The sequence below is a fragment of the Choloepus didactylus genome, chromosome 8, assembly GCF_015220235.1.
Source record: "Choloepus didactylus isolate mChoDid1 chromosome 8, mChoDid1.pri, whole genome shotgun sequence".
Lineage (NCBI taxonomy): Eukaryota > Metazoa > Chordata > Mammalia > Pilosa > Megalonychidae > Choloepus > Choloepus didactylus.
The window spans coordinates 67,327,265-67,354,816 of NC_051314.1; the positions used below are offsets into that span (position 1 = coordinate 67,327,265).

At 38.8% G+C, this 27,552-nt stretch overlaps 1 protein-coding gene across 2 annotated transcripts in view; it reads right to left on the reverse strand.

Annotated features, from left to right (window-relative positions):
- Window positions 1–27,552, reverse strand: part of TBK1 (TANK binding kinase 1) — an 83,803-nt gene that overhangs the window by 10,887 nt on the left and 45,364 nt on the right. For both annotated transcript variants that reach the window (XM_037846460.1, XM_037846461.1), the window contains 2 exons: window positions 13,882–13,983; window positions 13,666–13,762 (listed from right to left, as the gene is read on the reverse strand). In XM_037846460.1, the coding sequence (XP_037702388.1) occupies window positions 13,666–13,762; window positions 13,882–13,983 (199 nt within the window). The remainder of the gene's footprint in view (window positions 1–13,665; window positions 13,763–13,881; window positions 13,984–27,552) is intronic.

Consider the following 27,552-nt stretch of genomic DNA (forward strand, 5'->3'; position numbering starts at 1 on the left):
GGCCCCAGGGCCTTCCCTAAGGGCCTAGAAGACTGTGCACACAGCAGCTTGAATGACCTAGATCAGTTAAGGGTTAACCTACTCTCCTTGTAAAACCAGGCCTTCTGTGCCAAATGTTAATCTACAGCTTACCTCCTTCCAGAACTCCCTGATATGCTATCACTCTTGTTATAGAGAAAGTAACCTATAATCCTCCCCTCTTTCCTGTTCAATACAATCAATCTTCCCTATGTCACAAGACACCCTTTCCCGTGTTTATGCTCTCATACCCACTGGAATGTCTTTGTCTCAGAACCCTTTAACTGGCTTGACCTGCTCCCCCTGAAGTACGGACTACCTTCTCACTGAGCTCTGCACTCACGGTCATCAAAGTCGTTTGTTTGTGCCTCTTTTTCTTACTCCTGTAAGTAACTCCCCAACAAAGACTCATGTCTCAGACAGTGCCTGGCATCTTTTTTGGTCTGTCGTCAAAGTTGTTTGTTTGTGCCTCTTTTTCTTACTCCTGTAAGTAACTCCCCAACAAAGACTCATGTCTCAGACAGTGCCTGGCATCTTTTTTGGTCTGTCGGCTGGGAAAGCCCCCTTGGGCTGTGATACTCATGTATATTCAGACATACAGATCCAAGTCCACAGAGCCCGAGGGCAGAACACAAGCTATGGAGGAGTGCTTAATACAAAAGGGCCCCAAGAAGGAGCTTCCAAAAAAGATTAGGAAAGGAACAGCAGAACCTACTTCTTTCCCAAAACCAGTAAGATTTTATCCCAGGTACGCAGGATCATTTGACACAAGAAAATCTATTAATGTAATACACCACATTTACAAATTGGAAAAACTCCACAATCTTCTCAATTGACACAGAAAAGGCAATTGACAAAATCCAGAATCCTTTCTTGATAAAAACACTTCGAAAACTAGGAATCAAAAGAAACTTACTCAGCATGATAAAGGGCATATAAGAAAAACTCACAGATAACATCATATTCAATGGTGAGATATTGAAAGCTTTCCCTCTAAGATGGAAACAAGAAAAGGATGCCCGTCATCACCACTGTTATTCAACATTGTGCTAGAAGTTCTAGATAGAGCAATTAGGCAAGAAAAAGAAATAAAAGGCATCCAAATCAGAAAGGAAGAAGTAAACCTTTCACTATTTGCAGGTGACATAATCCTATATTTAAAGTCCTGAAAAATCTACAACTACTAGAGTGAATAAACAAGTTCAGCAAAACAGTGAGATAGAAGATCAACACACAAAAATCAGTAGTGTTTCTATACACTAGTAATGAGCTATCTGAGGAGGTAATCAAGAAAAAAATTCCACTGACAATAGCAACTAAAAGAAGCAAATATCCAGGAATAACCTTAACCAAGGATATAAAGAACCTGTAAACAGAAATCTACAAAACATTGTTAAAATAAATCCAAGAAGACTTAATAAATGGAAAGGCATTCCATTTCATGGATTGGAAGGCTTAATGTCATTAAGATGTCAATTCTATCCAAACTCATCTACAGATTCGATGCAATCCCAAAGTCCAACAGCCTACTTGGCAGAAATGGAAAAGCTAATTATCAAACTTATTTGGAAGGGGAACAGGCCTCAAATAGCCAAAAACATCTTGAAAAAGAAGAATGAAGTGGGATGACTCATACTTACTGAATTTAAAGCATATTATAAAGACACAATAGTCAGAATAGCAGAGGACTGGCTCCTCCTCTTCCTGTAAACAGCTCGAGGTGATCTCTGAAAATGGTTCACTATTCACTTGACACAGAAAAATCCACAAAAGCATGCAAATCAAGAGGTTAAACTCTTCGTGTTCACTTTAAGAACACCTGAGAAACTGCTCAGGTCATTAAGGGCATGCATATTTGAAAAGCCATCAAGTATCTGAAAGATATCACTTTACAGAAGCAGTGTGTGCCATTCCATCATTACAACGGTGGTGTTGGTAGGTGTGCCAGGCCAAACAGTGGGGCTGGATACAGGGTTGGAAGCCCAAAAGGAGAGGTGATTTTTTGTTGCACATGCTTAAAAATGCAGAAAGTAATGCTGAACTTAAGGGTTTAGATGTAGATTCTCTGGTCACTGAACACATCCAGGTGAATAAAGCCTCCAAGATGCGCTGCTGTACTTACAGAGATCATGGTTGGATGAACCCACACATAAGCAACCCCTGCCACATTGACATGATCCTTACTGAAAAAGAACAGATTGTTGCTAAACCAGAAGAGGAAGTTGTACAGAAGAAAAAGATATCCCAGAAGAAACTGAAGAAACAGAAACTAATGGCTCAGGAATAAATTCATCATAAGATAAATGCAAACTGAGGTTAAAGCAGAAAAACAAAAAAACAAAAAAACAAAAACAAAAAACAAACAACAAAAAAACCAGCACAGTACTGGCATAAAGATAAGACATGTTGATCAGTGGAACTAAATTGAGAGTTTAGACCTAGACCCTCAGCTCTTTGGTCAACTGATTTTTGACAAGGCACCCCAGACCACTCAATTGGGACAGAACAGTCTCTTTAATAAATGGTTCTGGGAGAATTGGATATCCATACTCCAAGAATGAAAGAAGACCCCTATCTCACACCCTTGACAAAAATTAACTCAAACTAGAGTGACTCACAAGCCAGCAAAGGGAATGATTACCTAATATGTACAGACATGTTAATGAGGGTGAACTTAAAGGTATAGGAATGGACAGAGATGATGATAGTTCATCAGTGGGATTTTAAGTATCAGTGCTGCCTTGAAGGCAAACATGATTGAAAGGGCATGTTTAAAGATATGTATCCCATAAGTGCTTGCATGATCTACTTCTAAGATATGACAATGATACAAAGAATAACAGAATGGTATATGGGAAAAACTACATATTGTGTATTACAGACTATATTTAATAAGACTACCTTACCAGTACCACACTAATACTAGAGATAAATAACTAGGGGCTGATAAAAGAACTTTAGGGTGTTTTGGGTTATGATATTTGTTTAAGACTGAGAGTGATGATGATTGTACACTGAGTGAAGATAATCTGAGACACTGATTGTTTACCTTGGACAGAATATATGTTATATGAAATTAGGAACCCACTACTTAATAAGCCATCAATCTTGAGGCTTACTCTAGAGAAACTTATGGCTGTAAAGAGGAGGCTAAGCCTACCTATAATTATGCTTTGGAGTCACAGCCAGAGAACCTCTTTTGTTGTGGTCTTTTTCTCTCTAAGTCCAACTTTGCAAATAAATTCATTACCCTGCCCCCCTATGTGGAACATGACTCCCAGGAATAAGCCTGGCCCTGACATCAAGGGATTGAGAATGCCTTTTTGACCAAAATAAGGTTTCAGTGGCTAAGAGATTTCAAACAGAGTTGAGAGGCTATCCTAGATGTTATTCTTACGCAAGCTTCAGCTAGATATTCCAAATGCCCATAGTATGCCCTAACCAACAGTAGTCCCCAAAATACTGAAGAATACCTATGTCCCTATCCGAGACTCCATAAAGTTTCACTCAAACTTTACTTATCAGAAACTTAAATCCCCCAGAGTGTTCCTCTGCCAGGTTAGTCCCCAAATCCTGAGGCAGCAGCCTCTCTGAGAACATCAACCAGATGCAGCCCCCTTCCCCATAATGTCAACACCCTTTTTCAAAATGAACAAGTTAGGCTGGTCACTGCCCAGATATTCCTGAAGATTGAGACAGTGATCAGATGAGAGAGGGAGAGCAACTGACAAAACAGGATTTAATAAATCTTGAATTTTTATATAATTTTTTTTAATAGTCTTTAAGGGACTAGAATAGCTATAAGGAAATTACTGACATGGTGGAACTGTAACATATAACATGCTTCAAAATTTGCTCTATAGCTATAGCTACTTGTTAAATTATACTTTGAAGATTATCACATTTCTGTATATATATTTCACAATAAGGAAATAACTGAAATTGTGGAATGGTAACCCATAACATTCTTTGAAATTTGCTCTCTAAATACTTGGAATGTTTTTACTTTTCTGTATATATGTTACATTCCACAGTAAAAAAAATGTAAAAAATAAAAAATTAACTTAAAGTAGATCAAAGACCTATATACAAAAGCCAGTACCATGAAAATCCTAGAAGAAAATGTAGGCAAGTATCTTCAAGATCTAGTGATTGGCAGTATTTTCTTAGCCCTTACACCCAAACTACAAGCAACAAAAGAAAAAATAGATAAATGGGACCTCCTCAAAATGGAATACTTCTGTGCTTCAACAGACTTTGTCAAAAGGGTGAAAAGGCAGCTGATTCAATGGGAGAAAATATTTGGAAACCACATATCTGGTAAGAGTTTGATATCCAGAATACATAGGAAAATACTATAACTCAACAATAAAAAGACAAACAACCCCATTAAAAAATGGGCAAAAAACATGAACAGACAGTTTTCTCAAGAGGAAATACAAATGGCTGAAAAGCACATGAAAAGATTCTCATCTTCCCTAGCTATTAGGGAAATGCAAATCAAAAGCATGAGATGTAATTTAACACCTACTAGAAGACCACAATTAAAAAAACAGGACACTACAAGTAGGGAGAGGATATGGAGAAATAGGAACACTTATTCACTGCTGGTGGGAATGTAGAATGGTGTAGCTGCTGTGAAAGACAGTTTGGTGTTTCCTCAGAAAGCTAAGTATAGAGTTGCCTTACAATATGGCAATCTTGCTACTTGGTATATACACAATTACCAAGTCTCCATTAACTGATGAATGGATAAACAAAATGTGGTACATACATATGATGAAATATTAGTCAGCAATAAGAAGGAATGAAGTCCTGAAGCATGTGATAACATGGATGAACCTTGAGGACATTATGTTGAGTGAAATAAGTCAGACAGAAAAGGACAAATATTGTGTGATCTCACTGAATGAACTAATTATATTTTGTGAACTCACACATGTAAAATCTAGATTATAGGTTACCAGGATATAAAATGAGGCTATAGAATGGGGAGCAGATGCTTAATATGTGCACAATTTTTAACTAGGCTGAATTTAAATGTTTGGAAGTGGATAAAGGTGATGGTTGCATATTATTAGAATAAATAATTAACGGTGCTGAATCATGTGTGAATGTGGTTGAAAAAGGAAGTTTAGAGTCATGTATGTCACCAGAAAGCAAGCTAGAAGTTAAAACATGGGACTGTATATCACAGTGAATCTTGTGGTGGACAATGACTGTGATTAACAGTACAAATATTAAAAAGTTCTTTCATGAACTAGAACAAATGTACAACACTATTACATGGAGTTAATAATACAGTGGTATATGGGAAAAATGTAATTCTTGCAAACCCTGGATTATAGTTAACAATAATATCGTAACATTGTTTCATCAACAGTAACAAATGTACCACACCAATATTAGGGGTCAATAATAGGAGGAAAAGGGGTATGGGCTGTTTTGGGGTTTCTTTTTTCTTTTTTTTTTTTTAAGTAATGAAAATGTTCTGAAATTGATTGTGGTGATAAATGCACATGTATGTGATGATACTGACTGACTGTATACTTTGGATGGACTGTATACAGTGTGACTAAGTAAAATTACATTAAAAAATACAATGAGGAAAGAAAAGATTATACACCATGACCAAGTGGCATTATCGCAGGAATGGAAAGATGGCTGAACATAAGAAAATCAATCATTATCATCCTAATGCAGAAAAATATTTTACAAATCCAACACTGTTTCTTGGTAAAAACACTCAGAAAACTAGGAATAGAAGGGAATTTCCTTACATGATAAAGGGCATATGTGAAAAACCCACAACTAACATCACACTCAAGGGTGAAAGATGAGGTACAAGACAAGGATGCCCACTTTCACTACTTATATTCACCACTGTTCTGGAAGTTCTAGCCAGAGAAATTAGGCAAGAAAAAGAAATAAAACCATCCAGATTGGAACAGAAGAAGTAAAACTATTCACAGATGATGTGATCCTATATAGAAAATCCTGAGAAATCTACAAGAAATCTACTAGATTTAGCAAAGTGGTGTGGTACAAGTGCAACAGACAACAATCAACAGTGTTTCTCAACACCAGCAATGAGGAAATCCAAGAAGTCAAGAAAACAAGTCCATTTATGAAAGCAAGTAGATGAATTAAATATACAGCAATAAATTCAACCAAGAATTTAAAGGAATTGTATGTGGAAAATGACAAATTATTGCTGAAAAAAACTAAAGAAGACCTACATAAATGGTTAGATAGCCTATGCTCATGGATTGGAAGACTTAATATTCTTATGATGTCAATATTCCCCAAAGCAATTTATGATTCATATAGCAATCCCAATAAAAATACCTTTTTTCTTACAGAAATGGAAAAGTTAACCAATAAATTCATATGGAACGGCAAGTGATCTGGAAAACCAAACTATCTTGAAAAAGAAGAATCCATTTGGAAGACTCAGACTTCCCAATTTCAAAATTTACTACAAGGCTACATTAATCAAAACAGCATGGTACTGGCACACAGACAGACATATAGATAAATGGAATAGAATTAAGGGCTCAAAAATAAACAAACCCACATAAATGTTAAATTAAATTTTGCCAAGAGTTCAAGCCACTCAATGGGGGGAAAAATAGTCTCTCCAACAAATGGTGGCAGAAAAACTGGATATTTATACACAAAAGAATGGACTCCTACATCTCACACTATACAGAAATATTAACTCAGTATGGATCAATGACCTAAATATAAGCTAAAATGATAAAATTTAGAAGAAAATATAGGAAAGCATCTTTAAGACCTTATGTTAGGCAATGGATTCTTAGACTTTACGCCAAAAGCATGAACCAAAAAAAAAAGATAGGCTTATCAAAATTCAAAACTTTTCTGCATCAAAGGACATTAAATAAGTGAAAAGAGAAGCAAAAATGGGAGAAAATAGTTGCAAACCATATCTGAAAAGCGTTTAATATCCAGAATGTATAAAGAACTACAATTCAACAACCAAAAGACAATCCAACTAAAAAAGAGGGCAAAGGACTTGAATAGACATTTTCCCAAAGAATATACACAAATTGCCAATAAGCACATGAGACAATACTCCACATAATTAGCCATTATGGTAATGCAAATCAAATGAGATGCCACTTTACACCCACTAGAATGGCTATTATTTAAAAAAAAAAAAAAAGGAATGTAAGTGCCTGTAAAGGTGCAGGTAAATAGGAACTTAGTGCAGTATAGGAGGGAATGTAAAATGGTGGAGCTTCTGTAGAAAACAGTTTGATGCTACCTAAACAAGTTAACAGAGCTACCACATGACCTGGCAATCCCACTTCTCAGTATATCTGAAAGTATGTACACTGATGTTCATAGAAGTATCATTTACAATAGCCAAAAGGTGGAAACAACCCAAGTGTCTGTTAACAGACCAAATGATAAACAAAATGTAGTATATACACATTATGGAATGTTATTCAGCCAGAAAAAGGAAGGAAGTTCAGATTCATGTTACAACATGGTTAACTGCTTAATGGGTAAAGAGTGTTTTTGGTTAATGGGTAAAGAGTTTGTTTTTGGTGATGAAGTTTTGGTAATGGAGGGTGGGTGAAGGTAGCATAACATTGTGAATGTGATTATTGAAACTGAATGGTATGCTTGTGAGTGAGGGAGATGGGAAATATTATGTTGAATATATGTTTCACAATAAAAAAAAAAAGACTAAAGAGACAATGACAATTAAATGAAATACATGATCTTGGACTGGATCTAATAATTAATAATGGAAGAGAAAATGCCCAAAAGGACATTATTGGGAAATTTGAAAAAATTGAAATCAGACTGTATGCTTTTTATCAATGTTAAATTTTGTAAACTTGATGACTGGATGTATGGTGGTTATATCAGTGAATATCCTTGTCTTAGGAAATGTACATGGTGATATTATGTAGTAAAGGAGCATGATACATGCAACCCATACTCAAAGGTTTTCAGACAGATAAACAGGTAGCAAAAAGGAAAAGACATATCAATATGGCAAAATGTTAAAAGTTGGTAAATCTGGGTATCTTGGAAGGGGGTATATTGGAGTTCTCTGTATTATTTTTGTATTATGTTTGCAATTTCCCTGTAAGTTTGCCATGATTTCAAAATAAAAAGTTGCAAATGGGTGTGTAGAGCTCCATATAGGCATGTTAGGTCCTATTTCACCCTTTTCTATTATTACCAGGTATAAACTGAGAGGAATTTTAATTTTAATTTTTCCTAAGGGTAGAGAAAGGCTTTTTTCTTAAATATAAAGACATTTTGATAGTGTTGGAAAATTCTAATTCACAGATAGGCCTTCACAATGAGCACTTTAGGCAAGCCATTTTTACGCCAAACTTCCTCGTGGCCAGAATAACACACTGCAGCCATTGTATCCTGCCCCAAACCCCCCTTCCCCAGCTATATACGTTCTAGTCCTTAAAAGGGCATTAAAACCCACTACTCACTTCTCCATTGACTCAAGGCTATTCCTTCCCAATTCCCACCCCGACAGACCCCTGGGACCAATCACCACTCGACCCATCAGCTAAACCCCTGTCCATCTTTACCAAGTCACCACCCCCAAAAGCAAAGCATAAGTACAGCTCTCTCTTTGTCTTGAGCAGGTTGAAGCTTTACCCCTGCCATGCTGGTGGCACCTTTCCTTCCGCCTCTCACCATGCTGCTGTGTGAACAAACCTTTCCTGCCTGAAAGTCAACTGGATTTGTGCCCTCTGTGACTCTGCACCCTGAAATTTCTAATATAATAGTTCTGAAACCCAGGAGGGGGTTATGTGGAGACCAACTGACCCATGAAGAGCTTCCACCCTGCCACTGCTGACAGATCGCCCACCACCGGACACCAATTCACACTCTGTGGGTGAGTTCTGTGGTTCTTCCAGAAGGTCCTGTCCATTTCTCATTTCTCTCAGCAGCCAAAAATCCTAGCACTAGGCCGGTGACCTTCCCCGCTGAAGGAAACTGTTCCCAAGGCCAGACCCTCATTCTCGGGGACACCTGAGTTTGGTCTCACTTTTCTCTGAGCAAAAAGCAAAGACTCAAGGAAGCTTGACTCTTTTGTTCTTGTTTCACATCTGAGGCTGCTAAAACTCTACCCAACCGCACTCACTATGGGAAAAACTCAGTTCCTCCCAAGGCAGTGGTCAGAGAATGGAACCTTCAATTACCAAATTCTGCAAGGTCTTAAAAATTACATACAACACAAAAGCAAATGGTCTGAGATTCCCTACATTCAGGCTTCCTTCTATCTCTGTAACTGCCCCTCCCTTTGTCAGGCTTGTTCCACCTACTAAATTCTCCTTCTCCGTTCTCCCCCTCCACCTTCCCAAGCCTCCAAACCCTCCTCTGATTTCAATCCCTCTAGTTATGTGCCCTGCCTCTCTCCCTGCCTCTCTGACCAACTTGTTCCACTCATCAAGTCCTTCTCCTCCGCAGCCTCCCAACTCTTTCTTCAATCCTTCCAAAAATTTTCTCCTCAACGTGTTTGAGGTCCTCACCTAGCCCCATGCCCCAGCCTTCGTTGCAGTCAGCACCGGCTGGGCCCAGCCCTGCTAGAGCCCCACACCACTGCTGCTGCTGTGCCCCACCTCCTCCATAGCCGCAGACCCCGCAATTCCCTTCCTCCTCCTCCTTATGCGGCACCTCCTAGCCATGCTGAAACTGCTGTTAAACCACAGCCGTTAAACACCCCCCCAACCTCCAAATTCCACCTGAGTCTCAACCATCCTTTCCTTCCCCGCAAAGAACCTGCTCCTCTCAGCCTATCCTCCCCTTGTGAGAAGTGTCTGGAGGGGCCCATCTACGTCCGTGTTCCTTCTTTTTCTGACCTTTCCCAAATTAAACAGCGCCTAAATGCATATTCTAAAAAAGTCCCCCCTTTTCTTTTTCTCTCCCATCTCAGAAACGCCCTCCTGCACTATGCTAATCTCTAGGCTGACATGCCTGAGGCTACCCTACTCCTAAATAGGTACGTATCAATTGCTAAAAAAAAAGCCTTAAAGGAAAAACCCTCAAGCCCTGTCCACCTTACAAACAGCGAAGCCACTGAGAGTCTAGCTGCTCTCAGGCCCCTTCAAGCCAGAAAGTGTCAAGCTCCCAGGGTCAGTCCAGTCCACAGCTTGAGCTCCCCAATCTCCTGGGACTCGTGATGGACAGGTGGAGATGCCCGGGTACTGAGAGAGCTCCAGTCACCACCATCATGCTGATGAAACTATGGGTAATGCTCTGTTGCATGTAAAAACGTTTCATTCCTTTATTCTCCAGGCCACTGACCCACTTCTCAGTCTCTATTACGGGAATAAATGGTGTAATCTCCAGGACCCTGCAAACCCCTCCACTACTGTATGCCCTCCATAGTATACCTTTTTCTCATTCCTTCTTAATAATCCCAAAATGTTTTACTCCTATCTTGGGAATTCTTATTAAAAATTATGTATTTCTGTTCCAATAATACATTAACTAAAGTGTTTTAAGTATTTAGCATTATTCTAACAAGTTTAATTTTAATGGTAATAGTATGTTATAAAATGCTTGCTTAAGAACAGTTTCCAAGATTGTTTTAATAACTTAAATGTAAAGGGTATGAGAAATGTTTTTATTAAAATGAAAAAGAAAGTAGTTTATTTAAAAATGTGAAACAAAACCTAAAACGAATACAGAATGTTGCAAAAAGTTTGCAGAAAGGGAAATTTATTTCTGTGGTCAAAATGGTAAAAACTAGCGATATCACTGCTTAATAATGCCTGGCCGTTCTTAAAAGCTGTGCAAGCAGCTACAAAAAAGAAAAAAAAAAAAAGAATTGAAGTTAAAAAGGGATATGCAATTAACCCAAGCAGAATTAAAACCTCTGGATGAAAATTTACAAATATTGGCATGCCAATACACTAGAGTAAAAGGGCATAAGCTGTCCAAACAGCAAGTTAAATATATCCTAGCTTCCCCTAATTGGGACCCTAAAATGTGAACCCCTGTCTAACTAAAAATTAAAACTGAGGAAAGTAAGCATGTCCAACCTCAGGTCCAACAAAGGGTTAAAACAGGAAATCCCAAAAGAGGGAAGAGGGCGAAACAGCTACCACTGCCCTAGCAGTAGCTCTTAATTAAAAGGTGAAAAAAAAATGGCCAGAAAACAGCACTCTTGGCTTTAACTCCATATGCCAATTAGATTTTTTTTTTTTTGCAAAAGAGAAGGAAAATAGCCTGAAATTCCGTACATCCAACTTTTATAATCTTCTATCAGGAGAGGACCATGAGGGAGGCTTGTAAATATGTTATCTTAAAAGTAAAATAAGAAATAAATCCTTTTTAATCTCAAAAAAAAAAAAAAAAAAGGAAGCAGATATTTTAAATAACACATTTACAATTTGAAGCATCAAAAAGGCTCAGGAATAAAAATCCCTTAAACCTAGCCTCTAAGCCCACCAGACCTATAGCAAATAGGAATATGGGAACCAAAATAATCCATGTCCTTTTTCTTATAACAAACTTAGCACAGTGTAAGAAACAACTGGAAAAATTTTCTAAAAAATCCCTCCAAATTTATGGAGGAGTTCAAAAATCTAGTCCTAACTTAGGAGTTTACCTGGGGAGACATTCAAGTGATTCTTTCCTCCTGCTACACTCCTGAGGAAAAGTGGAGGATCTGGGCAAAGTCCCAAGGACATGCAAATAAACTACAAGAGAAAACAGCCCACACAGTATAGGGGTGGGACTGAAACTGTCAGCGGGAACAATGAAATCTGGAAGCAAGAGACTATATAATTACTTGCCTAACAGAAAGGATAAAAACATGTACTATTAAGCCTGTAGATATTTACCAATGTAAACCTGGACTCTGAGGAAAAACAAGTCATGTTAAAAACCTACTTTATAGGATCCTAGTCAGCCTCGGGACCTCAAACACCTATGACTAACCTTATGAATACTGCCTTTTCTGTCTTTAATAATAGGGATTGGACTGCAGGAGAGGAGAAAGCAAGGAGGGACTGGAATAAGGCAAGGCTCATAGCTTTAGCAGTAAATGGTAATCAGCCATCTCATGATCACTTGGGGGCAGAAGCCACTGGGAACCTGTCATCAATGCAGAGAAACGGCACAGGAAACCAGTGTGTCCCCAAGGATGAAAGGAGCCCCGAGGACAGAAAGAGTCTCCAGGGCCCTGTCCATGGTGTGGGAAGCCAGAACACTGGGCCTGAGAGTGTAGTGAGCCCCGACGGGGAGCAAGGCCTCTCTAAAAGCCCTGTTGGCTGCCCCCAACCAATACTGAAGGGGCCCAGGGCAAATGGCTCCCTGGATCTCACCAAAGAACACCAAGATCATCGAGCTCCGAGTGTCTCTTGACGTGGTGAGTAAGACAGTTAATTTTTAGTTAATATGGAAGCCACCTATTCTGTCTTAACCTCTTACTCCAGCCCTCTCTCCTCTAAAACCTGTCCCATAGTGGGAATAGATAAAAAATCTCAAGCTCAAGCCTTTACCCCACCTCTCCCTTACCAAATTGGTAGTATTTTTTTAAGTCATCAAACTCTAATAATACCAGAGTGTCCCACCCCATTTCTAGGATGAACTCTTCTAAAAGCATTAGGTGCTAAAATCCAAATAATGGCTGTCTGCCAAAGCAAAAACCTGAAAATCAAAAGTCCATAGACAGTCTAGCAGGCATGGTTCTACAAAATAAATAAGCCTTAAATATTCTTGCAGCTAAAACAAGAAAAACCTATTCATTGCTTAATAGAACTTGCTGTTTTTTCCACTCTCTGCTATCCTTGTACCCCTTTTAACCCCTTTAATACTAATTGTATTTGTGTGACTCGCAGTACTTGCCTCCTTAAACTTCTCACCAGCTTCATTTGCAGGTCAATACGGAACCTCCCTCAAGAACATGTTAACAATATCCTCCTCCTCCTATGAGAGTTTCAGTACCAATGCCTCCAACCAAGCAGTTAAAGTGGACAGATACACATACACCAGGAAAAAGGACGAAACTCCCACGCTGTCCCTTAACAGCAGGAAGCAGCCAGAAAAAATTAACACCTCAAAACCCTCTCCTTGCTTCCCAATGTATATCTGCCCCACTCTTCTCTTTTGTTTTTTTTATATAAACAAAAGGCTGGAAATGTTGGAAAATTCCACTTCACATACAGATCTTTACAATGAGCACTTTAGGCAAGCCATTTTTATGCCAAACTTCCTTGTGCCCGGCATAACACGCTGCGGCCGCTGCATCCTGCCCAAAACCCCCCTTTCCCAGCTATATACATTCCAGTCCTTAAAAGGGCATAAAAACCCACTACTCACTTCTCCATTGGCTCAAGGCCATTCCTTCCCAATTTCCACCCTGACAGACCCCTGGGACCAATCACCACTTACCCATCAGCTAAACCCCTGTCCATCTTTACCAAGTCACCATCCCCAAAAATAAACAGCTCTTCCTTTGTCTTGAGCAGACTGAAGCGTTATTTCAGAACTGTGCCATGCTGATGGCACCTTTCCTTCCGACACCCACTATGCTGCTGGATGAATAAACCTTTCCTGCCTGAAAGTCAACTGGTCTTTGTGCCCTCTATGACTGTGTACCCCAAAATTTTTAACAGATAGCTGTACCTCATTAGTGTAGTCTTGATACTTCGATATTTCTTCTTCAATATCAAAACACTGATTAGTTAGAGATAACAACTGTTTTCTTAGGTGAAACATCTTTCTGAAAACCAAAAGGAATTAATAAGTCATAGAGTAAAATATTCTTCCTTAAAATAATATAAATATTAAATTGTATATTGTACAATCCGTCAACCCCCATATTAAAACAAGATTACTTACCTCATCCATTCTTCTGACTTATCCAAAAATGCTTCATATTTTTTAACACAGTCATCTGTAAAGTAGGTCATAGCTTTTGTTGCATGGTAGTACAGTTTTTGCCTGTAATCGAGAAATCATTGAAGAGGCTTAAGCCAAATTTTAATGTTTCTATCCCAATATTAAAACTTTTTCAACTATTTGAAACATATATTTCCTATAATAAATATTGTGGCTGTACAATATTTACAGTAGAAAACAAAGGCTTGTAAAATAGAGATTATAGGCAGCAAAAGGAGAAAGAGAAGGTTCAAAATGGAAAATGTTTAAAAAGTATTTACTGAATGAGAGTTAAAGTTGAGTAGGTGGTTAAGTCTGTCCTTACTTGTCTTCCCTATTACCTAAACTTTTGCAATAAGAGCATATGACACAGAAGAAGACTGAGAAAACAATGACTGTTTCTCAAAACTCTGGATAACAGTTAAAGGGTTGCAGTAACTGAGCAACTGCCAAATCAAGGTAATGCATCTTTAAAAATTATAGGAGAAGCTTGTGATTCTCTTGTAGGCTCCTCCTTTAACCCCTCCTTGGTAGAGTGTGAAGCCACCCTGCACACCCATTATGGGTCCCTGGCCCAGTTTTGGACAGAGCAGACTAATCCCTGCTCCCTGCCTGTGTGTTGGTGCCAATCTATTGGGTGGCAGACTGAAAGGGTGAACCAGAAAACTTGCCTCTGGCTTGCCTTCCCAGAACTTGCTCTGCAGGCAGTAGCTGCTTGTACACAGCTAAAGCACTGTACAAACTGAAGCAGCCTGGGGCAAAGGATTACTGACATTTGGATTCCTATAAATGGAGAAATTCCTAAAGGCCACAAGCTAGTATAAACCCAGGACAAAGACTCAGGTTCAGAAAGACTGGGAGGAGGACCATGCATTTCACTTCCGCCTCAGGCCGTTCTTGATAAGAGGGCTAAAGGTTGAAGGAGAACAACAGTAACATGGAGCCAATCTGCAAAAATATTAAAAGGTACTTTTTGCTTTGGTTTGTGTGTTTTTATTGGCTTCTGGCTTCAAGAAAATCTGTCATATTACTAGCTGGATACAAACAAAGAAACTAGAAAGGATGGCCCATGCAATCCTCAAGATAAAAATCTAGAAACCATCAATGAAGAAGACCAGCCTTTTGATTTAGTGAACAAAGACTTTAAAAAATTATCTCTAATATGCTCAAGGAGATAAAAAGTAAAGGCAGAGAAAATAGCTAAAGGATACGAGGAAAACAATGAATGAACAATATGAGACTCTCAATGAAGAGAGAGAAATTTTAAAAAAGGAATCAAAAAGAATTACAGGAGGAGAACCTAAGATGGCGGCTAGGCGAGATAGGCAAAAAAAACACCTCCATGAAAAATACTAGATAAAAACCAGAAAGTGACCTAGAACACCACTGCCGGCAATGCACCAGCCAGACAAGGTCTGCTAAATCCACAGGGAATGTGCATTTGGTGAAACCAGGAGCCTGCATTCTGAAATGAGTGAGTGTCGGCTGTGCTGTGGTGTGGGTAAACGGTGGGCTGGCGTTTGGAGATGGACTAGTTCTTTAAAAAAAAAAGCCCGGGAGTGGCTGCAGATACAACAGGAAGAGCCACGCAGTGAAGCACGTCGGGAGCAGGCTGGGCTAACGCCTCAGTGTCTGGTGTGGAGAATACCCCTTCCCACACCCGTTGCTGATCGTCTCTCAACCAGAGGAGCAGAGGGGAGCCAAAAGGAGAAAAAAAAACGCATTCCTTGCAGCCATCTCCCCAGGGGATGCTCCTGTGCAGGGCCAGACTCACAGCCCAGGGCTGCGCCAAGAAACCCAGTGTGACGGGGAATCTTTCCCGCAGCACTACACACAAGCCACAATATTGGCCATGGGCAGTGGCCTTTAATACACCCATGGCTGATTGTCCTGGAGCTGGGAGGGCGGAGCTGTGTGAAAAGGGGGAAGTTAAGGCGTCCCATTCAACCATCTTTGAAGCAGGCTGGGAGTGCCACTGCACAGCCCAGCGACCCAGGGCTTCCCTGGCCGGCCGGCACGCACTAGTGATGTGGCACGGCCCTCCCTCAGCAGAGGTCCTGGAAGAGCACAGCTGGGAAGGGAAAACTGCTTGGAAATCCCAGGGACCCTACGTGAATACAAAGGACTTGTGGGTCAGCGGCAGAGACAATCAGTGGACAGACTGAAATGAAGGCTTAGGCTTCTGCAACAGCCTTAAATCTCCGGGAACGCCTGGGAGGTTTGATTATTAAAGCTGCCCTGCCTGCCTAACCACCCAGACACATGCCCCACATTCAGGCGGACAGCACCAGCAACACACCCAAACTTGGCGCACCAACTGGATCCCACAAGTGTCAGACCCCCACACACCACAAAGATAAAGTGGGGGAGAACTGACTTGAGGGGAACAGGTGTCTCACGGACGCCATCTGCTGGTTAGTTAGAGAAAGTGTATGCCACCAAGCTGCAGTTCTGTCAAATTAGGGATCAAGTAAAGCAAATGCCAAGAGGCCAAAAACAACAGAAAATCTTAAAGCACATGATAAAACCAGACAATATGGAGAACCCAAACCAAAATACCCAAATCAAAAGATCGGAAGACACACAGTACTTGGCACAATTAATCAAAGAATTACAGACAGGCAACAAGAGCATGGCTCAGGATATAAAGGACATGAAGAAGAGCATGGCACAGGATATAAAGGACATAAAGAAGACCCTAGAAGAGCATAAAGAAGAAATTGCAAGAGTAAATTAAAAAAATAGAAGAACTTATGGAAATAAAAGAAACTGTAGGCCAAATTAAAAAGACTCTGGATACTCATAATACAAGATTAGAGGAAGTTGAACAACAATTCAGCCTCCTCGAGGACCACAAAACAGAAAATGAAAGAACAAAGGAAAGAATGGGGAAAAAAATTGAAAAAATCGAAATGGATCTCAGGGATACAACAGATAAAATAAAAAGTCCAAATTTAAGACTCATTGGTGTCCCAGAAGGGGAAGAGAAGGGTAAAGGTCTAGAAAGAGTATTCAAAGAAATTGTTGGGGAAAACTTCCCAAACCTTCTACACAATATAAATACACAAAACATAAATGCCCAGCAAACTCCAAATAGAATAAATCCAAATAAACCCACTCCGAGACAGATTCTGATCAGACTCTCAAATACTGAAGAGAAGGAGCAAGTTCTGAAAGCAGCAAGAGAAAAGCAATTCACCACATACAAAGGAAACAACATAAGACTAAGCAGTGACTACTCAGCGGCCACCATGGAGGCAAGAAAACAGTAGCATGACATATTTAAAACTCTGAGAGAGAAAAATTTCCAACCAAGAACACTTTATCCAGCAAAACTCTCCTTCAAATTTGAGGGAGAGCTTAAATTTTTCACAAACAAATGCTGAGAGGTTTTGCTAACAAAAAACCTACCCTACTTCAGATACTAAAGGGAGCCCTACCGACAGAGAAAAAAGCTGAGGGACTTCACCACCAGTAGATCACTCCTATAATAAATGCTAAAGGGAGCTGAGCAGGCTGAAAGGAAGGGACACTAAACAATTGACTGAAACTACATGAAGAAATAAAGGGTACCACTAAAGATCAAGTGGTAAATATAAATACCAATATTAGTGTATTTTTGATTTGTAACTCCACTATTTACTTCCTACAGGATCTAAAATAAACAGTAATGATAAATCAGTGGTTTTAGACTCAATGTAAAATACGTAATTTTTGAGAACTAGACAAACATGGGAGAATGAGGGAGTATAGGAACATAGTTTATGTGTCATATTGAAGTTAAGTTGGTATCAAAGAAAAACAAGATTGTTATAGATTTAAGATGTTAAATTTAAGCCCCACGGTAAACACAAAGAAAGTATCAGAGAATATGACCATAGAGATGAAAAGCAGAGTATGCGTTCTGAGAAGTGGGGGAAGGGACAATGGGTAGTTAAGAAAGGAGTGTAGGGTTTCTGTTTGGGGTAAAGGGAAACTTCTAGAAAGGGATGGTGGGAAGGTGATAGCATTGCAACACTCTAAATGTGATTAATCCCACTAATGGAATGCTAGGGAGGGGGTGGAATGGGAAGATTTAGGCTGTATATAGATTTCCACACTTGAAAAAAAAAGTCTAAATAGATGACAATTGAATGCCAAGGATGATCCTGGATGGGATCTGAGGATGGAGGAGAGGAGGCTCAAAGGGACACAGATGGGACTTAAGGGGGAAAAAAAAAAAAAAAGAAATATAGAATGTAAGCTTTGTATCAAGGTTGAATTTCTTGAACTTCTTAGCTGCGTTTAATGGGATTGCATAAAAGAATGTTCTTGTTCATGGGAAATGTATATGTAAATTATATTGTTTTTTCAAGGATGTGTGCAGCTTGCTCTCGTATGTTCAGAAGACAGAGCAATAGATGATGGATGATAGGGAGGGAGGGAGGGAGGGAGGGAAAGAGAAAGGAATGGTGGTGTGACAGGATGTTAAACGTGGTGGATCGGGGTATTGGGGGAGCGGGGTCGGGGTATGCTGGAGTTCTGTGTATGCGGTGTGTACTGTTTTTGCAACTGTTCCTGTAAGTTTGAATTTATCTCAAAATAAAATTTCTTATTGAAAAAAAAAAAAAAGAATTACAGGAGTAGAAGACCCAAGTAACTGAAATGAAAGATTCCCTAGAGGGTTTCAATAGCAGACTGAAGCTGGCAGAAGAAAGAAGTCAAAGAATTTGAAGACAAGACACTTGAAATGAGTCAGGCTGAGGAGCAGAAAGGAAAAAATCATTAAAAGCAAAAATAGCCTAAGACCCCTCTGGGACACCATCAAGCATACAAATATACACATTATGGGGGTCCCAGAAAGAGAAGAAAGAGAGGAAGGAGCAGAAGGAATAGTCAAAGAAATAATGGCTAAAAACTTCCCAAGTTTAACCAAAGACATGAATATATATACCCAAGAAGCTCAATGAACTCCAAACAGGATAAATCTAAATAGATCCACACAAAAACACACAATAATAGTCAATCTATTGAATGCCATGGACAAGGAGAGTGCTCTGAAAGACTTAAGGAAAAAACAATGTGTTATGTACAAAGGAGTCCCAAGAATATTAAGTGCAAATTGCTCATCAGAAACCATAGAGGCAAGAAGGCAGTGGGATGAAATATTTAAAGTGCTGAAAGAAAACAATTGCCTACCAGGAAGTTTATATCTGGTGAGATTGTCTTTCAGAAATGAGGGAGAGATTAAGATATTCCCAAATAAACAGAAGTTAAGAGAGTGTGCCACCAACTAATCTGCCCAAAAACAATGCAAAAGGAGTTCTTCAGACTGAAAGGAAAGGACACTAGACAATGGATTGAAAAGCATAAAGAAATAAAGACATCCAGTCAAGAAAATCATATCGGTAATTAAAAATGCCAGTATTATTATATGATAAGTTTTGGGTATATAATTCCATTTTTTACTTCTTACAAGTTGTAAAATGCAATGCATAAAATGAAATTATAAATACATAGTTTGGGACATACAATGTATAAAGATATAATTTATATCAATTTCAACAAAAAGATGGGGGGACAGAGAGATATAGGAACAGTGTATGTATATGCTATTGAAGTCAAGTTGGTTATCAAATCAAATGTTAGTATTATTATTTAGGATGTTAAATTTAAGCCCAAGGTAACCAAAAAGAAAATATCTAAAAAATATATGCAGAAGGAAACAAGAAGGAACTCAATGGTACATTACAGAAAATCAATTAAACAGGAAAGTACACATTAACTGAGGGACAAAAAAAAGGAGTAAGACTTACAGAGAGTGTACAGCAAAATGAGGGAAGAAAATCCTGCATTATCAGTAGTTACTTTGAATATAAATGGGTTAAACTCTCCAGACAAAAGGCAGAGACTAGCAGAACAGATTAAAAAGCATGACCCAACTATATGCTGTCTATAAGAGACTCACCTTAAATTCAAAGAAACAAATAGGTTGTAAGTGAAAGGATGGAAAAAAATAAGCCAAGCAAACACTAACCAAAAGAGAAATGGTATAGCTATACAGAGAAAATAGAATTTATGTAAAAAAATGTTATGAGGGACAAAGAAGGATACTACAAACTGATAAAGGGATCATGCACTAGAAGTCATAAAAATTATATATGCACCTCATGGCAGAGCCCCAAATATATGAAGAAGTATTGACAGATTTGAAGGGAGGAAAATACAGTTCTACATTAATAGAAGACTTCAATATATTGCTTTTAATAATAGAAAGAATATCTAGACAGATCAATAAGGAATATTGTTTGTCAAGTTTGTTAATCTTTTCAAAGGACCAATGTTTGATTTCATGGTTTTGTTGATTCTCTCTAGTGTGTATGCTATAAACCAGTAGACCTAGTACACACACACATATATAGTACACAGCAGAATACACATTCATCTCTAGTGTATATGGGTCATTCTCCAGAATACACTACAAGTTAGATCACAAAACTAGTGTCAAATTTTAAAACATTGCAGTCATACACAGTATCCTCTTGACTACTTTGGAAGGAAGCTAGAAATCAATAGCAGAGGGAGAACTGGAAAACTGATAAATCTGTGGGAATTAAAACACACTGTTAAACAACCAATGGGCCAAGAAAAATCATAAGGGAAATTAGAAAATATCTTGAGGCAAATGAAAATAAAAACGCAACATACCAAAACTGATGGAATACAGCAAACACAGTGCTCACAGGAAAATTTATAGAGCTCAAATTAGGGACCTAACCTCACAAATGGAGGTACAAAAAAAAAAAAAAAAAAGCACAAAAAAGCAAACTAAACCCAAAGTGAGCAGAAGGTAGAAAAAAGCAAAGGATTACAGTGGAGATCAATGAAATAGAGAATAAAAACACATAGAGAGAATCAACAAAACCATGAAATCAAACGTTGGTCCTTTGAAAAGATTAACAAAATTGACAAACAAAATGAGAGAAAGGACACAAAGAACTAAAACCAGAAATGAAAGGGGTGTGTGTGTATTACTACCAATTCCATGGAAATAAAAGTGCTTATAAGAAGATACTATGAACAACTGTACTCCAACAAATTAGGTAACCTAGATGAAATGGACAAATTCCTAAATATACACAAACTACCTACACTGACTCAAGAAGATAGAGATCTCAACAGATGAATAATAAGACATTCAATCTGTAATCAAAAACCTCCCAACTTTGTTGCTCAGATGTGGCCTTCTCTCTCTAGCTAAGCCAAGTTGGCAGGTGAAATAACTGCTCCCCCCCCCGCCCCGATGTGGGATCTGATACCCAGGGGTGTAAATCTCCCTGGTAACGATATGACTCCCGGGTAGGAATGCAGACCCAGCATCGTGGGATGGAGAGCACCTTCTTGACCAAAAGGGGGAAATGAAAGGAAATGAAATAAGCTTCAGTGGCAGAGAGATTCCAAAAGGAGCTGAGAGGTCACTCTGGTGGGCACTCTTACACACAATATAGACAACCCTTTTTAGGTTCTAATGAACTGGAATAGCTAGCAGTAATTACCCAAAACTATCAAACTACAACCCAGAATTGAATCTTGAAGACAACTGTATAAAAATGTAGCTTATGAGGGGTGACAATGTGATTGGGAGAGCCATGCGGACCACACTCCCCTTTGTCCAGTGTATGGATGGATGAGTAGAAAAATAGAGGAAAAAAAAAAGGGCATCCAGTGTTCTTTTTTACTTTAATTGTTCTTTTTCATTTTAGTTTTCATTATTATTATTTCCCTGTGTGTGGTAATGAACATGTTCAGAAATTGACTTTGGTGATGAACGCACAACTATATAATGGCACTGTGAAGAACTGAACGTACGCTTTGTATGACTGAATGGTATGTGAATATATCTTCATAAAATTGAATTTTAAAAAAAAACTGCCAACAAATAAAAGCCCAGGATCATATGGCTTCATTGGTGAATTTTACCAAACACTTCACGAAGAATTAGCTCAAACTCTTCCAAATACTGAAGAGGGGAGAACACTTCCTACCTCATTTTATGAGGCCAACATCAGTTGAATAACCAGGACAGATAAAGACACCACAAGAAAAGAAAATTACAAGTCAATATCTCTTATGAATATGGATACAAAACTCAAAATACTAGCAAATTGACTCCAATAGCGCCTTAAAAGAATTATACACCGTGATCAATGGGATTTATCACAGTTATCAAGGAGGTTCAACATATGAAAATCAATTAATGTAATGCCCCACCTTAACAGAATGAAGAAAAAACCATGTAATCATGTCAACTGATGTAGAAAAAGTATTTGACGAAATGCAGCACCCATTCTTGGTAAAAGAATTCAGAAAACTAGGAATAGAAAGGAACTTCCTCAACATGATAAAGGAATATACGAAAAACCCACAGCTAACATCATTTCAATAGTGAAAGACTGAAACATTCCCCCTAAGATCAGGAACAAGACAAGGATGTTCACTGTCATGACTATTACTCAACACTATACCGGAAGTTCTAGCCAGAGCAATTAGACAAGGAAAGGAAATATAAGTTATCCAAATTGGAAAGGAAAAAGCAAAACTATCCCTATTCACAGGTGACATGATCCTATAATTAGGAATTCCTGAAAAACTCACAATAAAGTTATTAGAGCTAATAAACGAATTCAGCAAAGTGGTAGAGTATAATACAGTACCAACATACAAAAATTAGTAGTGTTCCTATATATACACTAGTAATGAACAATCTGAAGAGGAAATTGTGCTGGTTTGTATTATGTCCCCCAGAAAAAGCCATACTCTTTGATGTACTCTTGTGTGGGCAGACTTATCAGTGTTAGATTGTAATTCTTTGAGTGTTTCCATGGAGATGCACCCCACCCAACTGTGGGTGATGACTCTGATTGGATAATTTGCATGGAGGCGTTGGCCCACCCATTCAGGGTGGGTCTGAATTAAATTACTGGAGCACTACGTAAGATCAGACAGAAGGAGTGAGCTGCCACAGCCAAGAGGGACACTTTGAAGAAAGCACAGGAGCTGCAGATGAGAGACATTTTGAAGACGGCCACTGAAAGCAGACTCTTGCTCCGGAGAAGCTAAGAGAGGACAAATACCCCAAGTGCAACTAAGAGTGACATTTTTGAGCAACTGCAGCCTAGAGAGGAACGTCCTGGGAGAAAGTCATCTTGAAACCAGAACTTTGGAGCAGAGACCAGCCACATGCCTTCCCAGCTAACAGAGGTTTCCCGGACACCATTGGCCATCTTCCAGTGAAGGTACCCGATTGCTAATGTGTTACCTTGGACACTTTATGGCCTTAAGACTGTAACTGTGTAACCAAATAAACCCCCTTTTATAAAAGCCAATCCATCTCTGGTGTTTTGCATTCCAGCAGCATTAGCAAACTAGAACAGAAATTAAAGAAAAAATTCCATGTACAATAACAGTTAAAAGAATAAAATATCTAGGAATAAATTTAATCAAGGATGTAAAGGACTTGTACATGGAAAACTATAGAACAATGCTAAAAGAAATCAAAGAAGTAAATAAATGGAAGGACATTCTGGCCTCATGTATTGGAAGACTAAATATTGTAAGATGTCCATTCTACCCAAACCATTTACAGACTCAACACAATTCCAAACAATATTCCAACAGCCTTCTAGGTAGAACTAGAAAAACCAACCATGAAATTTATATGGAAAGGAAAGGTCCCTGAAAAGGCAAAACCATCTTTAAAAAGAATGAAGTTGGAGGACTCACACTTCCTGATTTTCAACCTTAGTAGAAAGTTACAGTAATCAAAACAGCATGGTGAGGATCTAAGATGGCAGCATAGAGAGGAATGGAAGCTAGTTAGTCCCCCTGGAACAACTAGTAAATAATCCAGAATAACTGCGGGAGGACAAAGTGACTGTCCACTCATCATATACCAACCTGAATTGGGAGGAATGCCCAAAATTGCAGCATAAAATCTGTAAGTAAAAACTACAGATCCAGGTGGGAGCCCCCTTCCCCCACAGCCCGAGCTGCAAAGCCTCGTGATGCTAGAGAGAAGCTCTCTCCCAGCAAGCTAATATAGCTCAGCTGAGCTCCAACTGGGGTTTTAATTAACAAGTATGGACTGCCTGCTACAAGTTACGAATCCCCAACAAGCAGACAGAGGGTTTGGGTGACAACTGACCTTGGAGAGCAGGAGGGTGGCTGGCTGCAGACTAGCCCTGAAGGGGGCTTTCTGTTTGTGTTTCAGCTCAGTGGAGAAAGCCTCAGCCATTTTCAGTTCCCAGACAAGGGTGGAGATAGCACAGGCAGAGTCTATTCAAATGCTAATGCCTCTCCCTAGAGAGCTTATCTTCCCTAAGATGAAAGGGGTGGGGCCCAGCTCTACTACTTGCCTTCCTTTCACAACCAGACCCCAGAGCCTGGGGGAAAATAGCCACGAGCCATACCTCCTTACACCAGTCTGGAATTACAGGCTGACAGGCACCACCTGCTGGGCAGAACAGCACAGTGACCTGAGGCCTCACAGGGTGTACCAATTTTCTAAGACACAGCCTCAGGGAAACCGAATACTGAATATTTCTTCATTCTGGGGCCTGAGTCCATTCTTGTCTGGGAAAACCTGATTGGGGTAAAGAAGGAAACCATGCCTAGACAACAGAAAACTACAACCTACACTAAGAAGAACGAAGTTATGGCCCAGTCAAAGGAACAAACTTACACTTCAACTGAGATACAGAAATTGAAACAACTAATAATAAGTCAATTCAAAAAGTTTAGGGAAGATATGGCAAAAGAGATGAACCATATAATGAAAACACTGGGTGTATATAAGGTAGAAATTGAAAGTTCAAAAAACTAACTGGCAGAATCTATGGAAATGAAAGCCACAACACAAGAGATGAACGACACAATGGAAACATACAACAGCAGATCTCAAGAGGCAGAAGAAAACACTCAGGAACTGGAGAACAAGGCACTTGAAAGCCTACACACAAAAGAACAGATAGGGAAAAGAATGGAAAAATACAAGCAACATCTACGGGAACTTAAGGACAAAATGAAAAGCTAGAATGTATGTGTCACTGGTATCCCAGAAGAAGAAGAGAAGGGAAAAGGGGCAGAAGCAATAATAGAGGAAATAATCAATGAAAATTTCCCATCTCTTATGAAAGACATAAAATTACGGATCCAAGAAGCGCAGCATACACCAAACAGAATAGATTTGAATAGGCCTATGCCAAGACACTTAATAATCAGATTATCAAACATCAAAGTTAAAGAGTGAATCCTGAAAGCAGGAAGAGAAAAGTGATCCATCACATACAAAGGAAGCTTGATAAGACTATGTGCACATGGAGCCAAGAAGGAAGTGGGGTGATATATTTAAGACACTGAAAGAGAAAAACCACCAACCAAGAATCCTATATCCAGCAAAACTATCCTTCAAATATGAGGGAGAGCTTAAAATATTCTCTGACAAACAAACAATGACAGAGTTTGTGAACAAGATACCTACTCTACAGGAAACACTAAAGGAAGCACTGCAGACAGAAAGGAAAAGACAGGAGTGAGAGGTTTGGAAAACAATTTTGGGAAATAGTAGCACAGCAATGTAAGTACCCTGAACAAAGATGACTGTGAGTATGGTTGAAAGTGGAAGGCTGGGACCACGTGGGACGCCAGAACAAAAGACGAAAGATAAAGACTGAGACTATGACTCAGGGAAACCTAGGGTGCTCAATGTTTGTAATAAAAGGTACAAATATGTTTTTACATGAGGTAGAACAAATGAATGTCAACATTGCAAGGTGTTAAAAATAGGGTGGGACTGGGGGGAAAAATATAATCAATGCAAACTGGAGACTATAATTTATGGAAACATTGTATTATGCTTCCTTTAATATAACAAAGGCAATATACCAAATCTAAATGTATATTGGGGAATGACGAATAGGGGAAGGGTTGGGATTCCTGGCATTGGTGATGCTGTCTGACTCTTTATTCTACTTTATGTTAATGCTGTCTTTCCTTTTGTTGCTTTCTAGCTGTCAAGTTTTGTCTTGTTTTGTTTTGTTTTTCCCTTTCTCTGTTCTTTTTCTTTTTCTTTTGTCTCTCTGTCTTCTTTGACTCTTCCTCCTTCTCTGTGGAAGAAATGGAGATGTCCTCATATAGATAGTGGCGATGGTGCTGAATACATAAATATGTGACTATACAGGGAACCGACAATTGTTTACTTTGGATGGAATGTATGGTGTGTGAACAAAACCACCTTAAAAGAAATGGGTTGATGAAGAAATCTTGAGGGCACTATACTAAATGAAATCAGACAGACATAAAAGCAAATATTGCAGGGTCTCACTGATATGAACTAATTATAATATGTAAACTCACAGACATGAAATATAAGTTACCAGGATAAAGAATAAGGCTAAAGAATGGGTTAGCGGTTGCTTATTCTGAGCACAATGTTCAACTAGGGTGAACTTAAACATTTGGAAATGGATAGAGGTGATGGTAGCGTGTTGTGAGAATAACTAACAGTGTTGAATGGTGTGTGAAGGTGGTGGAAAGGGTAAGCTCAGAGTCACATATGTCACCAGAAGGGAAACTGGAGGTTAAAAGATGGGAATGTATAAAACAGTGACTCTTGTGGTGGACAATGTCCGTGATTAACTATACAAATATTAGAAATCTCTTTCACGAACTAGAACAAATGTATGACGTATAACTAGAAGTTAATAAAAGAGAGGCATATAGGAAAAAATATATATACCTATTGCAAACTATATACTACAGTTAGTAGTATTCTAACATTCTTTCATCAACAGTAACAAATGTACTATACCAAAACTATGAATCAATAATGGAGGGGAGCATGGTTAGGGGTATGGGAGGATTTGAGTTTCCTTTTTTTGTCTTTCTTTCTTTTCTGGAGTAATGAAAATGTTGTAAAAATTGAAAAAAAGAATTGTGTTGATGGATGCACAGCTGTATGATGGTACCACGGGCAACTGATTGTCCACTTTGGATCTTTGGATAGTTGTATGGTATATGAACAATCTCAATTAAAAAAACAAAAAAAAAAACACAGCAATGTACTGGCACCAGGAAAGACATATAGACAAATGGAATCAAATAGAAAGTTTAGAAATAAGTGCTCATATCTATGTCCAACTGATTCTTGACAAGGTTGCCAAGACCACTAAATGGGGAAAGAATAGTCTGAAAAATGGTGCTCAGGAAACTGGATATCCCTATGCAAAGAATGAAAGTGGATGCCTACCTCACACCTCATACAAAAATCAACTCAAAATGAATGAAAGACCCAAATATAAAAACCCTAACTATAAAACTCCAAGAAGAAAATGTAGGGACGCATCTTCAGGATGTTATGTTAGGCAATGGTTTCTTAGTCTTTACACCAAACGCAGGAGCAACAATAGATAAAATAAATGGGACTTCATCAAAATTAAAAACTTTTGTGCATCAAAGAATTATTGTAAAAGTAAAAAGACAACCCGTGGAATGGGAGAAAATACTTGGAAATCACATATCTGATAAGAGTTTAATATCCAGTATATATAAAGAACTCAACAACAAAAAGACTGCCCCTATGAAAGATTGGCAAAA